The sequence below is a fragment of the Nematolebias whitei genome, chromosome 22 (genome assembly GCF_014905685.2).
Source record: "Nematolebias whitei isolate Nwh7 chromosome 22, NemWhi1, whole genome shotgun sequence".
In the NCBI taxonomy this organism is placed as follows: domain Eukaryota; kingdom Metazoa; phylum Chordata; class Actinopteri; order Cyprinodontiformes; family Rivulidae; genus Nematolebias; species Nematolebias whitei.
In genome coordinates this window covers 25,022,943-25,040,512 of record NC_056519.1, presented here as the reverse complement: position 1 = coordinate 25,040,512, position 17,570 = coordinate 25,022,943, and the positions used below count along the sequence as shown (strand labels likewise).

The 17,570-nt window shown below is 40.0% G+C and overlaps 1 protein-coding gene across 1 annotated transcript in view; it reads right to left on the bottom strand.

Moving 5' to 3' along the window:
• The window catches only part of nav3 (neuron navigator 3), a 334,495-nt gene that overhangs the window by 127,303 nt on the left and 189,622 nt on the right, over positions 1–17,570 (bottom strand). Inside the window, exons 5-6 of the mRNA XM_037696241.1 lie at positions 14,253–14,395; positions 3,584–4,679 (exon numbers count right to left, since the gene is read on the bottom strand). Coding sequence (XP_037552169.1) covers positions 3,584–4,679; positions 14,253–14,395 — 1,239 coding nt within the window. The remainder of the gene's footprint in view (positions 1–3,583; positions 4,680–14,252; positions 14,396–17,570) is intronic.

Genomic DNA, 17,570 nt, shown 5'->3' with positions numbered 1-17,570 from the left:
TGTAATCTTCTTCAGGGGCTTCATTACCTCTATGTCCGAATCTGATTTTTATAAATGAATGTGAAAAATTCTAAATAGCTAAGCTTTTCTTTATGAATAAAAAAAAGACGTTGTAAAATATGACAGAGAGCATCTGTGATGGTCATTTTTTTTCCCTTGCTAAAATTTGGACTTAATCGCCAAATAAAAACATGGCAGTAAGCAGTAAGTAGAAGTCCAAGCTTTAAATACGTGTCCAGGAATTGACAGGAGTTGCCACAGATGGCAGCATGTTCCTGCAAGTTTTACTGTTTTACTTTTAGTTCTGCACTTTACAGCTGACAATTAGTGTTGGACCAAGAAAGACAACAACAACTTGCTAAATTTGTGGCTAATGCTACAAATTTAGCTGTGTGGCTCAGAGCTAACTGGGCACAATTAACTTTTTGTTAGAAATGAGGAAAACGATTGTTTAATGGGATTCCTAACTCCTTCAATCTTTAAGGCAATCTCTTCGGTCTTTAGTGTCTCATATATTTTTCTACCCTCTTTCTGCACCTTTGACTACAGTAACATCAGCTAAACACATGGCATCCACATGCCTCATAATGTTGTCTGAGTGAAGAATAAAGCAAAAGATTTGTAAACACTGCCAAGGCCTGGATTCTCACATTGAGGATGAAACCCAGACAGCCAAATAATAGGCTTTGGCATGCAGCGAGCAGAGGATGTTAATTTGTTCTGTAATGACTGTGAAGTGATGTGGAGGCGAGAGCAAGACACGCGATGGGGAGCGCCAGCTGATCACAAAGCGAATGCCAAGATTTCACAGGTTGTGCATCTGAGTTTTTGGGTGTGTGTGCAGATGTGACTTTAAGAGAATAGTTAATGCAAACCTGCTCATCATCAATGTCATATTAGTTTGTGGTTTTTATTGACTGATTTGAACCACTCCCTTTTCCAAAGCAGAATTACTACACAAAGTACAACTTCATTGATGTATTAGAAGTCAAAAATTGGGTGCACAAGTTAAAATTCATGATGAATTTTCTCTAATTAACACAGAAATTCATCTTTTTTTTTTTAAGAAGTGGTGCTAAAGGTTCTAAAATGTTTAATTTGACAAAACCAAGATCTAGAAACATCTTGTTAGAAATCATAATTGGCAAAAACCTTGCAGTTTCTAATGACGGGCATGAGAAAGGATTTGTTTAATGACACTTTTTGGACTGATCAATCCTTATCTTTGACACTCCATTGAAAGGATGATGATGATTGAAAGCAGATGGCCACTTGTCCTGAGCCTGGTTTTGCTGGAGGTTTCTTCCTTTTAAAAGGGAGTTTTTCCTTTCCACTGTTGCCACTGTGCTTGCTCAGGACGGGAGACTGCAATGAAGCCAAGATTCAACTTGTCTGCTGGATTCCTTAGATAGAGAACTTTACGAATTGGCTTTTATGTATGTAAATGTTTCTGTAAAGTGCCCTGAGACAACTTGTTGTGATATGGTGCTATATAAATAAACTGAATTGAAAGGAAAGTCATGGATGACTCAGGAAATGCCAAGGCTCAAGCCTGCCATGGACTGATGAACTGATGAACTGTAAACTGCGAACACCAGCAAAGCCAGTTTTACATCACTGTGGACCAAAGAAGATGACCCTGTTTCAAAAGAGACACATCAAGCCTAAAAGACAAGCCAAATGCCTTCTGGAGATAAGTTTTAATTTCAAATTAGACTGTGAGAGTTGTGGTTTTGTCCCTGGTGTCGTGTTTATGTCTGTGTTCCCCTGATCCTCTGTTTCTCTTTATAGGGTTAGTGTTTCTTTAGTATCCAGCTCCATCTTGTGTCGTGTTTATGTCTTGCATCTTCTGTCTCTTTCTTTGGCATCTGTGATTACTCACAGGTACCTTCACTTTGTCTAATTGGTGTTTCCTGTATATAAGTCTGTGTCTCTGAGTTAGTCCTTGTCCTGGCATTGTCTTCTGTTCACTGGTGCTGATCTGTCTGTACCGTGAGTACCCCCTGATCTGTCTATGTTAGTTTTGCTGCCCTGTCAGCTCTTTGGTTTTGTTAATAAATTCTTTATTTTTATATATCCATCCTGAGTCCTTGCCTGCTTGCCTGCATCAGTGGGTGTACCAGCCGTTTGTGACAGAGACTGAGTTATTTAGCAACCGTGACTAGAAGAGTTTGGAGGAATCAAAACTAGGCTAAGAACACCGTCAAACATGGTGGAAGTTGCATCATGTTGTGGTGCTGGGGCAATGAACAAAGTGAACGGAACAATGACCTTTTTTCAACATCACCTCAAAAAAAAAAGAAAAAAAAATACTAGATCTGTGGTATCTAATCCTGGTCCTTGAGGGCCCCTACTATTCATGTTTTAGTTGTCTCCCTGCTCCAAAACACTCTGATTTCAAGGGTTAAATTATCTCTTCTATGCACCCTCAAGTGTTGCAGAAGCCTTTTAACCACCTCTGATTCAAATAAGACATGTTGGAGAGGAACCTCTAAAAAGCACATGATAGTGGCCCTCAAGGATCAAGATTGGAAACCACTGAGATAGCTGGTTGAAAATTGGACACATCAGAGTGTTCTAAAAGGGCAGTGATTCAAACACACTCCAGAACTGGTTTCTGAATCAATAAAACTCACTAATGTTGAGGTTCTGCAATGACTTTCTAAGGCCCCAACCTCAAATTGTTTGAAAATTTGTGGACTAAGTTTTAAAGCCAGCATCCTTGCCAGGAAACTAACCAATTTATGATTTCTACCAACTCTGCCTAGAAGAGTGATCAATGATAAAGACAGAACTGTGCCAGAAGTATGTTGATGGAAACAAATTTGGGTGGTTGAGGTGGAAATTGTTAAGAGATATTTCATCAAATAAAAATGGGTCCAACAACACACAAGTTCTGTCAACCGATGTTTCTACACTGACCTTGAATTTACCTTTTAAAAGTAACCATTTCAATTTAAATTGGATTTGAGGTACACCTCATCTACTAAAAGGAAAGGAAAGCTCTGCAGACAATGGTAAAGGCTGCACAGAAGTCTGTTGGAGTCAGCCTCCCCACCATCTACACATTACACATCTACAAATCCAGATGCAAGAAGAGGGCCACCTGCATCATGAAGGACCCCACTCACCCAGCACAAACACTTTTTGCACCGCTCCCCTCAGGGGGAAGGTTGCAGAGCATTAAGTGTAGAAGCACTAGATTGGGGAACAGCTTCTACCCTGAAGCTGTTTGACTCATAAATCTCTAACCAGGATAATCACTGTAATGCTACTTTAATTTGTGATATGTGACTTATCTGTGCTGCTGATTATCCATGCTGCTGATCTCTACTCATCTGCTCACTACCAACTCATGTCCAAGCTGCTGTTTAATATACCATATTATTTTACATTATTAGTGTTTAGCGTATATCTTAGATCCTTATATAGTTTCTTTTTATACCTACTTTTTTTTGCTATTTTTGGGTGTAACTGGTACCTTGAGTACACAATTTTCTTCCACCTCATGTACCACATGTGATGCAAATGACAATAAAGAACATTGAATCTAAAATTGTGTCCTTCATAATGTACAACTCACCTGTACATGAAAGGTGCAACAGTGGCGGTATTGGGGTGGTTATGCTGCTGCTGTTGAGGAAGCTGAACTACTCCATTCCCTCCAAGTGCACCACCCCCTCCTCCTGCTCCTACTCCCAGCATCCCACTGGACCCAGACAGGGCTGATGTACTGGTTGATGAGGTCATGCTTGTCCGCTTGCCTTCTGGGCCACTAGTGGAGCGCTGTATGTAAAAACTCCCACCTTGTCCTCCTTTGGTCAGCTTGGCTTTTTCACCTTCTCCTGCCCGCATGTTGCCACTGCTGTTTAAGGCAACTTGGTTCTGGGTTTGGGATGAGCTCTGAGGCTTTGCCGATGTTGTGGAGGGTGCTTTAAGTCCCGATTTTGGTATGCCACTGGAAGCTGAGGAGGTGCTGCCATCTTTCTTCCCTGATGATGCCTTTCCTCCCTTGGGGATGAAGCTTGCAATTTTTGAGGTCTTCTTTGTGGGGTCAGCAAAAGTCTCCCGCTCCTCTTTTGGAGGTGAGCTGTCTTTAGAAGATTTCCCATGTTTGCTTTTGTCATCCTTGTCTTTACATGGAGTCAAAGACCTGCTGCCACTGGCTTTAGAAGATGAGGAGATGGATGAAGATGAGGTTTTGCTGGGGGCAGAAAGGGATGTTGCTGGGGTCTTTGCAGGCATTTGCTTGGCTGTAGCACTGCTACTGCCACTGCTGCACACTGAGCCCATGGGGGTTAGTCCATCCTCACCATACTCTGACAAGTCATCTTCTTCCTGTAGAGCCATTTCTGCCATAGATGGTGATGCTCTCGAAGCTGAACGAGGGTTGATTAGGCGAAACTTCTCTAACATTGATCTCTGGGGAGAAGGAACACCCGACCCAACTTTCGACACGTCACATCCATGTGATTGAACGCCTTCCAGAGCCTGTGGGGAAGGTGTAGTGGAAGGTGAGTGTGTAGGGCTTGCCAGCATGGAGGAAGTTGCACTGTGCTTGAGGTTCATGGACTTGCTGCGCCAGGACTTCCCAGCTGTGGGTGAGGGGATGGCAGAGGCCAGCTGCTGCCCACTGAGGCTGGTGGGAACCATCCCACTCCCATTCATCCCACTGGATACTGGGATGCCCCTCACTGTCTCTGGAAAAAGAAACAGAAATAAACAGAAATAAACAGAAACAAATTATTAAAAGGAATGTTGATATATCACAATTTTTAAACTAACTCAGATTTTTTTCTAATGAAAATTTGAGTTAATTTAATTTGAAACGAGTGGTATGCTGATGTTACTGGTAGTTGAGGGGTTTGGACATTGAATGTTTGACGATTTCGGGATGAGTGTTTTTCTGGACTGGAAATTGTAATTTTGTTCGTTATTGAAATGCAATTTCATTGTACTTCTGTGCAATGACAATAAAGGTTGATCCTAATTCTGAAAGAACAGAGAATGCAAGTAAACAATGTTTTTGGTGCAAGATATTCAAGTGGGTAGGAGTTACACTGTGTAAAAGTATAGAGAAAGTGTTTTTATTTTATTTTTTTTTGCTTATCCCAGGTGTCGCAAAGTGATGGATCCTGGCAAGTAGAGGGAGTCATTTTCTCCATGACCAGGCTCAATGGCGAAGCCAGGCGGTGGTCACCATAAATTAATCTTTGGCCACTCCAATCATTTGGAGAAACTATACTTTTAAACAATATAAAAACTGGAATGCATAGTTTTGTTAAATTATAGGTGTGGCTAATTTATATGTTTATCTGGTGGTAGCCATCTTGGATTTTGATGTAGCAACCCAATTTTTGATAGTGACTTTTATTTTGTCTAGAATCTAGATGCAGCCACATACCAACATGGAAAGTAGCACATTGCTTATTTTTCAAGTTTTCCAGCTCACAAGAGTAAGGACCAGGATTGTACACCTCTGATCTATAAAATAATAGTTATTACTCCAACAGGAATCTGCAGGACTTCAGAAAAGAAAACCCTTATTTATATTGTAGTACATTTTCATGGATGACCTGGATTTGTTTAACAAGCGAAATGGATCAAAACAGTCTCCCTCCATACTTTTACACACATCCAGTAGAAAACTCAAGTAAGAAATAAAAAATCCCCATAGGAATACCGTGGCATGTAGAGCTGAAATGAAATATAAAAAGAAGTGTAAAGTTGTAAGGATATATACAGTGGTGTTGATACGCATATGTACAGAGGATTTCTGTGAAATTAAGTTTCAAACTAAAAATACTAATTTAAGGTTCATCTTTAAGAAAGTGTAATTTTTTTTCTAGTCCATCAACCAGAAAGAGTGACTACTGCATCAACAATATTGTTATGATTCTAAATATTGAAAATATTCATGCAACATCATTCAATTAAACAACAAGCCCTTTTTTTTTTAACCAGAAAACATTCAAATTATCCCAGTTTGAAAGTCTTAATGGAACAACATGGCTTCAAAATATTTGTCTCCATCAGTGTAATTACTTTTATGCACAAGTAAAATAATTAAATTTAAGATACCAAATAAGGTTAGTTTAGATTAGATTAGATTAGATTCAAGTTTATTGTCATTGTGCAGAGTACAGGTACAGAGCCACTGAAATACAGTTAGCATCTAACCAGAAGTGCAAAATACAGTACTATTACTAGTTATTTACAGATAAAGTGCATGGAATTAGAATGGAGAATAATGTTTTCAAATGTGAACATTATAAACAGAGATCAGCAGAGTTTTACAGTATAAATGTTGGATGAGAATATACATATAGTGTAAATATCCAGTATATACAGAGTGAATGAAAGTGACATATGCATATGTGTTATGACGGCAACAAATAATACAATATATACAATGCAAATATGAATAGTGCAGTATTAGACTGTAGAAATATACAGTTATGATGAATATTTCAACATTAAGAACAAAGTACCATGTGCATTTATAGTGATGTCCTTAAAGTGACTGTGATGAGTTCAATAATGTTACAGTAGGGAAAGAAGCTCTTTCTGAGTGTGCTGGTGTGGGAGCGGAGCCTCCTGTAACGTCTACCTGATGGTAGGTGATTGAAAGTAGTTAGGATGAGAAACGTCCTTGATGATGTTCCTCACCCTACCCAGCACCTGCTGGAGCGCCTTACAGTCTGATTTAGAGCAGTTGCCCTAGCATATCAAGATGCAGTTTGTGAGAATATTCTCGATATTACAGTGATAAAAGTCCAGCAATATCCTTGAGCACAGGTGAGCTTTTTTAAGGCTCCATAGGAAATAAAGACACTGCTGTGCCTTTTTAACCTGAATTGAGGTGTTAAGTGACCAAGAGAGATGGTCAGAGATGTGAGTACCCAAGAACTTTAAGCCGGACACACTCAGCTCCTATCACATTGATGAGGGGAGTGGGCCTGACTCCTAGCCCTCCTAATGTCCATGATAATGTCCTTGATTTTATTGGTATTAAGCACCAGATTGTTGTCCTCACACCATGTAGTCAGATGCTGCACCTCACACCTATAGGCCGTCTCTTCATCGCCTCTGATCAGGTCTATATCACTGTGGTGTCATTTGCAAACTTTATTATAGAATTAGAGTGATGAATAGGAACACAGCCATGGGTGAACAGGGAGTACAAAAGAGGGCTCAGCACACATCCTTGTGGTACACCGGCGTTCAGGATGATGGGAGGAAGAGAGCTTGTCTAATTTAACAGAATGGGGTCTGTCAGTCAGGACGTCCAGAATCCAGTTAGAGTGATTCACTTATGGCTAAGTTTGGAATGAGTAACATAGAGACATACATCTTTGAAACAGTCTTAATAATTTATGATGACTGAAGATTTTTTATTCTTACTGACAGACCCCATTTCCATGTAAAACTCTAGTTATTTTTAGCTCACGGAATAAATACAATGTGACAATTGTCTGCCACTGCAGGTGTGTAAACTGTAGTTATAGTGGACAACCCACCGTGACGTCACTGCACTAACAAATAAAATGAATATCACAAAGTATGTTAAAGCAGTCTCAGAATATGCTTTTTGTGTGGACCAAATGATGTGTTTGTGATTCATTTTGAGGTCACTGTGACATTTGTCAGAAACACTTCCTGACCTGAAACTGTGAGTACCCTAAAGGCAAGAAACAACACTTTAGGACTTGGTTTTCAGATGACATGACACCAAAATTATGTAATGCTTTCGAGTGCCAAAACAAATAGATAAGAAAAGACTCAAATAGATTACTTTGATAAGGTCAAAAAAACAATGTTGTTATTATTTCTATAAGAAAAAGATTCAAATAAAGATAAAAAAAATGCTACATCACTGTTTAAAGTTAAGCCAAGTCATCTTTGAAGTGATGTTCTTCCAAATAGTAATCAATGTTTATTAGCTTATCAGTCATGAGATCAGTCACAAAACCCAAAGTATGGGACAAGAGGCAAAAATCTCTGTCCATTATGTCTGAACATGTGCCATAATCAGAGTTTTTAATAAAATGCTGCAATGAAACATTTTTATATTTTATATATTTTAATTCTCTGCATCATTTTACCTGCAACTAATTCATAATATTATATTCCTCAAGTTTCGGAGATTCTTATAAATGAAATGCCATGCAGTTATTTCTGCTGTCTCAAACTAATGTTCAAATACAAATAATTAAGTTTAGCACACAGCTGGAATAGTGGAAATGAAGTGAAACTGTACATGTTGAAAGGTTGTGTGACTGTACTACAGTGATTACAATATCCAGTCAAACAAATAAAGTTTGCAGTGTGGGCACACTACTGGTCTCATATCAACGGGGTGTGCCTCCCTTGGGTCTGGTTAGAAGTAGCAATTTGATGTGCAATGGAAAATGTATCCTCTTTGGCAAAGGAGGCCTAGACCTGAAGACAGCCTAACAAATGTTTTTTTGGACTATGGACTGGAGTACCTGGAGAAAACCCACACAAACATGAGGAGAACCTACAAACTCCACACAGAAAGACCCCAGGTCTAAACCAGGGTTTGAACCCAGTACCTTCTTGCTGTGATGCAACTGTGCTAACCACTAATCCCTTGTGCTGCCCAAAGCACAACGGTTCATTGATATCTCTAAACCGTCCCTATCTGTGAGTGAGAGAGTGAATGGTTGTTTTCTCTTTTTTGTCTCTGTGTGGCCCTGTGATGGACTGGAGACCTGTCATGGGTGCCCCCCCCCCCCCCCCCCTCTCACAGTGACTGCTGAACATAGGCACCAGTGACCCCAACAACCCAGAAAAGAGAAGTGGGTATAGATTGTTTATGTATGTATGTCTGTATGTATGTATGGATGGATGATGGATGGGGTGTATGGGTGATAGATGGGATGGATGGATGATGATGGATGAATGAATGGGATGTATGGATGGATGGATGATGGATGGATGGATGGATGTATAGATTGATGATAGGATGGATGAATGGATGGATGGATGGGATGTATGGATGGATGAATGGATTGGATGGTATGGATGGGATAGATGGGATGGATGGATGGATGATGGATGGATGGATGATTGATGGATGGATGGATGGATGGATGGTATGGATGGATCAAACGGTAGATGGAGGGATGGATGGATGGGATAGATTGATGATGGGATGGATGTATGTATGTCTGGATGAATGGATGAATGGCTGGATGGACGGATGGATGGATGAATGGTGGTAAAAGTCTCTGTAATGTATGTTTCTAAAGCTTCTTGATAGTTTTTTAACAACTGGTGCTTTGATATATACAATGGAAATTATACTCCACAATTATTGATTTCACACATACATCACATTCAAATCACTCACATAAACATCAACAAAAATAAATAAATCACATCAGCTTTACATATAAAGCACATTTGACCATGCTGTATTTAATAATTTCCAAAAGCAATTTCAAGCTCACACAAGGGCCAAATTGCTTACATATGATCCCAAATGAGTGTCAACAAATAGGCTGTGCATCTGCACACACCAACAAGCAATTATAACACATCAAGCGTTTATATCAGCACCATATCCCACAACCCAAGAGATTAGATCGTTTCAGAGATTCTTACAGAAAGAGTTCGATTGAAGGGAAAAAGAAATGGAACGGACAAAAGACGAGATGCAGCAGAGTGACAGAATAAAGATCTGCACCATTAGACTGAGTGTGTGTCTGGCTGTCAGTCAGCACAGGGAACAGGGCTCAGCTGGCTTTGAGTCACCTCAGCTCTCCACTTTTAGAACCACTTCAGGCAGCCACAGGAAGGAGGGGTGTCAATGCAGTTGTGGTTGAGACTGAGAAACTGCAACAACTAAAACCTCTGACAACTTCTGAAAGCTTAAGACAGAACTGACAAGCCGCACCCCAATGTTCTCCTTCGTTGGATATTCAGGCAGGTAGGAGTTACACTGTGAAGAAGAACGATGCTCTCAAGTTCAAAGTGGACAAATCGCTGTCGACTCAGCACCACATCTCAGAATCAGCGTCAGAGTCAGAATAAGCTTTATTACCATTGTAATACCTTTTTAATAGAAAAGGGGAAAAATCCATGAGGATAGGATAGTGGCATCATAAAACAAGATCTCTTCACACCATGTCCTATCAGGACACGATTTGAGACATCAAAAAACTCGACCAGCAAGCACATTTTATAAACATGTTAAATATGCATTTGACGGCAAGGCAGGGAGATTTGTCCATGAAGCACTTCCAGATAGGCCATAGTCCTGAAGATGTTGGTCAGCCGACACAGTTCTGATAAGTCTTCACAGAAGTTCTCGGGGGAGTTGCAATAGACGAAGCCTTTCCTTAGTTTACACATATTCCAGGACAAATTGTTTTCAAGGCCAACCAGGGGAGTCAGATTTAGATAAGCCACAATTATTGATTTTATCAGGCACTGTTTTTTTCTTGTCAGCCTTGAGTCCTGCTGGTACTTTCAAGATCCAAAATGACCAGGTTTGTGGGCATTCCACTGGTCCGTGCCTACAAGGCTCCTCCAAGGTCATTTCCAACAGGCTGGCAAGTCCCAGAAGCCGCAGGTGGCTTGCGATTCTCACAAATAGCTTCCATCTTACGGTTTAGCTCGTAAATCAGCTGATTTTCAGTACTCGAAGCATGAACCAAACTTTCCCACATACTCGGCAGCTTTGCCATTGCCGAAACTGCTGCGCTGTATTCCTTAATAGCCGATAACATAGGAATGCGCCAATGCCAGAAAGCTGAAACCCTGCTATCATGAATCTAATTATATAAACATTTTCAGCGTCCTCCTGAGACAAAATGGAAAGACACATCAGCTCCCAAACTCCCCACGGATCCATGCCATATCCTGCCGCGTGAGTCTCAGTGGGGCATGAGGGCTCTCCAGGACCCTGACGCTTTGTTGAAAAGATCTCTTCTGTCATTAAACAAATTCCGGAGCTCTTCCTCTCAGCATGTAGCTATAGATGCTGCAGAAGAAGATGATCCCTCACAACTCATCACAGCAGAGGCCCTGGTGCCTGATAAGTTTGTAAACTAGTCTCGGCACCTACATCAAATGTAGGTGCCAAGATCTAATCCCCAATTGCTCCCCAGGTGCTTACATAGCTACCCACTGCTCCACCTAGGTGTATCTTACGTGTGATGGGTTAAATGTAGAGAACTCATTTTGCCATCACATACAATGATGACAATACATAGCACTTTACTTTACTTTTAAAGGCAGGTTTTTATTTATTTTTTTTCTTGTCCAAGACAGAGCAGAGTGACAGACCCTGGCAAATGGAGGGAGCAATTTTATCCACTGCCAGGTGCAATGGTGGAGCCAGAGTGTGGCCAAAGGTGGCCTCCTCAGTTATTCTTAGTTACTTAGAATAGTTCCCCCTCTTCACTCCGCGACAGAGGACAATTACCAATTCAACTAACACTCACATTATGGGTTGTAAGAGGAAACTGGAGAACCTGGAAAAAAAACATGCATGGAAACTGAACACATTTCAAAGGTTCCCTACAGATTCTCTGTTAAATGATGGACGTTACAGACATTGTGCCATACTGTATGTTTGCGTTAAATTTTTGAACATCACAGGTATTATAACTAAAATAGTAAAAACCTGTACTTCTTTTCACTCCGTGAGTGCAGCTACAGTGTGTACTCACAAGACATAATTACTTGCAGTGTACCCTCAGTGCGGACTGAATTAGGCAAAAGGGCCTTCTCTTACGCCTCCTGTTTCCTGGAATATCTTGCAAATAGACCTGAAGTTGTCAACTTTGACCTCTCTAAGGGATTTTAAACATATGCTAAGTTCATGGCAAAAACCAACACAGACATGTTCCTGATTTTAGTATTTTACATCGCATTATAACGTAGCTGCTTTTGTTTCGTTTTAATTTAATTTATTTTATTTATGCTTTTTATATGATTGTCTATTACTGTCTGCACCTCATCTGTGTTCCTTGTTTAAAACAAGTCTCTCTTGTAAATGAGTCCTCGAGGCTCAATGAGACTAACCTGTAGAACTAAAGACTGAATGAATGGGTAAACGGACTGTACTTATATAGCACCTTTCTATCTTATCGAGATACTTAAAGCTCTTTACACTACAATCTGTGTCCTCATTTACCCATTCATACAGCACTCTACTAGATCTCTACAAAAGAATCAGTGCTTTTCGATCACATCCATACACTGATGGGACACACATCAGAGGCAATGACGGGTTCAGTGTTTTGCCCAGGGACACTTCGGCATGTGGTTGCTGATGGAATCGAACCCCCAACTCTTGCACTGGAAGACGGATGCTCTAACCACTCAGTCACAGCAGCCAATGGGGACCGAAGCTAACTCAGTACAACTCCATTTTCGTTTTAAGGGGTTAGGTTTAGGCATATTCTTGTAATAGTTAGGTTTAGGTTTAACGTCAGGGTTTGGCTACAGAAATAAATGGACGTCAATAAAATGTTCAAATAGGAAGAAAAACACAAACTTGTGTGTTCGTGTCCGGTCAATTAACTCCATCTTTAGCTTGTCTCCATCCCCACCCTTTTTCTCAAGGCTATTCCTTGTGCAGTGATTTGACGTTGCCACGGCAACCGCCCTTTTTTCATTTCGTTCCCCCCACTCAGCTGCCAAGGAATAAAATGGCACTTATTTTGGGCGATGGTGGACTCTGCTAACTAACAAACACAATTTCTTTACAGGAGCTGAAACGATTATTTTTGATAAAAATAATTAAAAATAAAAAAAAAAGCCTGGGGATGATTGACACATGCAGCAAGGTATGCAGCTGTCTCACATGCACACTCTGCAGCTCATATGTAGCTCGTCATCACATTATATCACGATCAGGCTGAAAGGAAATAATCTCTTTGGCAGAATAAATCAGCAGATTCCCCGCTCTGCTTAACACGTGCCACTGCTGCCTTCTTATCTTTTCCAACTAGTAAAAGGACGAGTCATATTTTACAAAACGTATAGTTTCTATGAAATAATGAAAGATTCCTTGATGCATTGCATACTGCCTGCAGCTTTCATGACGTTTTAGACTAATATAAAACTGATTGAGCTAGTATCATGTTTGTGCTGTGGCGGCCAGTTTATATTGCAATGACATAAAAAAGTTATCAGCTGTAGACAAACAACCAATGATTACTTTCTGAGACTTTCATCAAAACCTTTCAGCTGCTTCATGAGATATTTTGCTAACAGACTAACAAAAAGTTAAAGCTGATATTGTAAGCAAAGATCAAGTGCAATGAATGGCCCTTGGAGTATGTGTTGTGAATAAGTCTCAGCTACTATCATGCCAAATTTTAGATCAACATCTGAAAAACTAACTGGATTATATCCAGTTGTGTGTTCTATAAGTTCAGTTAGCTGTGGTACATTGGTTCAGCTCCAAATGTTAATCAATTATAGAAATCAATTCAATGATCATTTCCTGAAAGTTTTATCAAGATCCATCCAGGAGTTCATGAGATATTTTGCTAACAGACAGAGTTGACTTAAAAAAGTTAAAGGCCAGATTTAAAAAAAAAGGTTTTGCACATTCTGTTAGCACGGAATTACGTGTTGGGAACCAGTTGCAGCTACAGGAAATAATAAATCTATGTTGTAAAATCTACAAAGTTGTACAGATTTTAGCATTTTTTTAGATTCAGTTGGCTGTGGCAGCCATCTTGAACCAGGCTGACATAAACTGTTATGCAGTGATTACTTGATGAATGCAAGTTTTGTTCAGATTCATCCAGTGGTTCATGAGATCATGCACAGATGCTTCAAGATCTTCCTGTTTCTGTATTTTCTTGTTTTGCCCAGAAGGTTCGAGACGCGCTGCTGACATTTACCAACCATCGATTTTCTCGTTTTACTCTCAGCCAAAAACACTGTTTCATTTTCCTGCAGGGAAGCTGGACCGACTCGTGTTGTGTTCCTGCAGTACGGCAGAACACAACTCTTCAGACTGAACCAGGAACCTGGCCCTTCGTCAGCTCTGAAACGTTTCCACCACCTCCCCTCGTGCCATCGTTCTAACTCAGGTGGAATAAAGAGCCGGGGATGATTCAGCAGCCTGAGGCCGGAGCGTCACTCTGTGTGACGAGTTGTGTCAAGAGTGCCATCGTGTGGCTGGGATGAAGAAAAGTAAAACACCAGCTGCAGTCTGATTTGGTTTGGTTGAAGAGGGCGTGTTCGTGCGTCTGTCCTACCTCTGTCGTTGCTGCTTGCATATTGAAGAGGCTTGCTCTTGTCGATGCTGTTAAAGCTCTGGCTCCGCCGGTTGAGGTTGGAGGAGCCTGGGCTCCGGGAGGCCCCGCTGCCTGCAGCAGGTACTCTGGAGGGCCCAGGTAACCTGCAGGTGTCATAGCAAAAAAACCCATATAGATGTTAAAAAACAACACATTTGCTTTGTACGTCAAAGATCTTTGACAAAATGCCCACTTGATCAAATCTGGTAAATGACTCAATTTCTTGGGTGATCTGTTAACTCTGAGTATGTGTACAGGGTAAATGGACTGCACTTATATAGCACTTTTCTATCTTATCGAGATACTTAAAGTGCTTTACAACGCAATCTGTGCCTCATTTACCCATTCACACATCACTCTACTAGATCTGTACAAAGAATAATCAGAGCTGTATCACATTCATACACCAATAGGACACACATCGAAAGCAATGAGGGGTTCAATGTTTTGCCCAGAGACAGTTTGGCATGTGACTGCTGGTGGAATCAAACTCCCAACTTTTGCATAGGACGACTGCTCTACCCACTCAGCCACAACCTCCCAGTACAGATGATGACTCTAAGCTACTACCACACCAACTTTATCTCATTATGTGTACATTGGAGTAAGTTAGACCCGTTTCAGTGTTGGCAAAGGTTGAGTAATGGTTGCCATCTAGACTATAGGTCATCTACAACCAGTTGTAGATGTTTTTTTTTAAATGTTACTTCATGAGATTTTCATTGGGGGAGTGGTGGCACAGAGGTTAGAAAAGGTAAGTACTGTAAGTGCTATGTGTTGTCATTATTGTATGTTCCCATACACTGTCAAAATTAATTAAAACTAAAAACTAATTGCACCTGGGATACACCCAGGTGGAGCAGTGGGCAGCTACGTAAGCACCCGGGGAGCAGTTAGGGATTGGGCGTCTTGCTCAGAGACACCACGACATGTGGGAATTGCTGGGGATTGAACCTGTGACTTTTGGATCCCGAGTCGGCTGCCCTTCCTCTACCACAACTCGGCCCCATCATTCATAAAAGGTGGGCCTATGGTCGCTGGTTTAACTCCTCATACCGACAACATGAAAATGTGGGCGGGAAAGGTGAAACACCAACACCTGCCTCCACCTTCATGTGCTCCACTCTGGGCAGTTGAGCAAGGCCCTTAACCCCCACCTCCCTGCTCCCAAAAACAGGTCTCTCTTGAAAACGAGTTCTCGTGATTCATTGAGACTACCTGTATAAATAAAGTGTAAATGAAAAAAAAAAATGAAGAAAGGAGCAGCCGAAAGAAGAAGAAAAAACCCGAGACTTTCATTCAAATATGTGCAAATGTTTATGGGGTTGTAGCAGTTAAAGTAAAAGTTAAAAGTTTTACGTAGAGATTTTTCACAATACGTAGCACTCAAGGTATGTGCTGGAACTTTCAGCTACTACCACACTGAACTTTAGCTAATCGGTAACAAGGAGAGAGCTAGAACCGTTTTTATTCTGGCTATTGTCAATTAGCTGTGGAGACCATCTTACATTGGAGAGACCAGGGGTCTGCAACCCGCGGCTCTGGAGCCCCATGTGGCTCTTTGGTCCCTCTGCAGCGGCTCTTTCAAGCTTTGACCAAAACTGACAAAAAACTGAATTTTATTGGTTGTTATACAAGCAACAACAAAAAAACTAGTTTTAGCTGTTTTCCTGTCATTTCTTTTGCAAATACTCATGAACTTTTTTTTTGCTTAATTTCTATACCTAATTGTTTTTCCCACAATAAAAAAAATAAATCATAGTTCATATTTTTTTTTCATTTAAAAATCTACCCCCACCACCATCACCTGTACAATAATCTGGCCTTTTCATTTGTATTAAATTGTACAAATATCAATAAATGTTCAAAATCATTAGATGTTTTTAGCTTTATAATGTCATCACTACTGGCACAAAAGTCTCCTCCAAAAAAACCTAAAATGGCCCATGGGCCACCAGTTGATAATCACAGTTGTAGCAGGTTGTTGAGGCTCTGGACACATTTAATTTAGTAAATGAAGTTGTAAAAATGGCTCTTTTGATCATAAAGGTTGCAGACCCCTGCAATAGACAGTATACATTAATCAGATGTAGCGGTACATGCAATAATTACTTTTTCAAAGTTTCAATTAAAATTGTCCATTGCTTCATGAGATATTTTGCTAACAGACAAACAGGGCTGATGCCCACAGTTAATGATAAAGTTTAAAGCAACGATAATGCACAAAATGTAGCGCTGAGAGCATAAGTCATGGATGAGAATCACCTGTAACCAAAATTTCTGATTAAAAAACATTTTTAATCTGACTGACTCCAACATGTATTCTGGTCAAAATAAAAGCCTAATCATTATTTACAAATGGTTTAATTAATATCCGTTAACTAATGCTACAAACAAATTAATCACCCTTTCTTAAAATATCAACTTTTTTAAAATAAAATATTTATTGACCTAATTTGTAAACAATGATGTCGATGATGACATCACTGTGTCCCAACCATCCTGGATCAGTCAACCTTTAGAGAATATTGTTTAAACATTTTGACAGTTATTGCTCTTTGTTGTTATTATCACTTTCTAGATTTATGTACACAACTCAGAACAACAACAAAAAAGTATTATGCAGAGGTTTTTCATGTGTTCTGTCTGTGTTCACTTAAAAACTATACAAAAATGATCAAACTGGATATCACTAAAAGTTATTAATAAATTCCCAAAGAAAGTTTCATTTTGCACATTCCTAGCATTTTGCAACTGTACACACTTCAACCCAATTATCGTGTAATACATATAACAGGAATGCATCAGAAATGTTGTCACATATAGTCATATTTTGATCCACACAAAATAAATAATAATAATAATAATGCCAACACATTAGGCAAAAAAAAAAAAAGACACATTATATCCTATTGGCAAACTATAATACAGCAATCTATAGCAATGATCTGGACAAGCAAAGACCTTTTATAACCACTGACCTTGATTTGAGACGTGACCTTGAAGCTGGGGTGATGGAAAGTGTACGGGACACTCCCTCTAGTGATGATGCACATGTGTATGAAATATTTTTTGTCCCCCGTCACAAAGTAAAAAGGTGAAATAGAAAATACCCTCCAGCTGTCCGTCAGTCAATTTGAAAATATGAGGGAGATAAATTGAAAAATAAGTGAGGTACAGACTTATATTTTGGTATGTGGCTACAACTACACGTAAGAAAAGAACCTTTTAAAAATTGGGTTGTCATGTCAAATTCCAAGATGTCTACCACCATCAAAG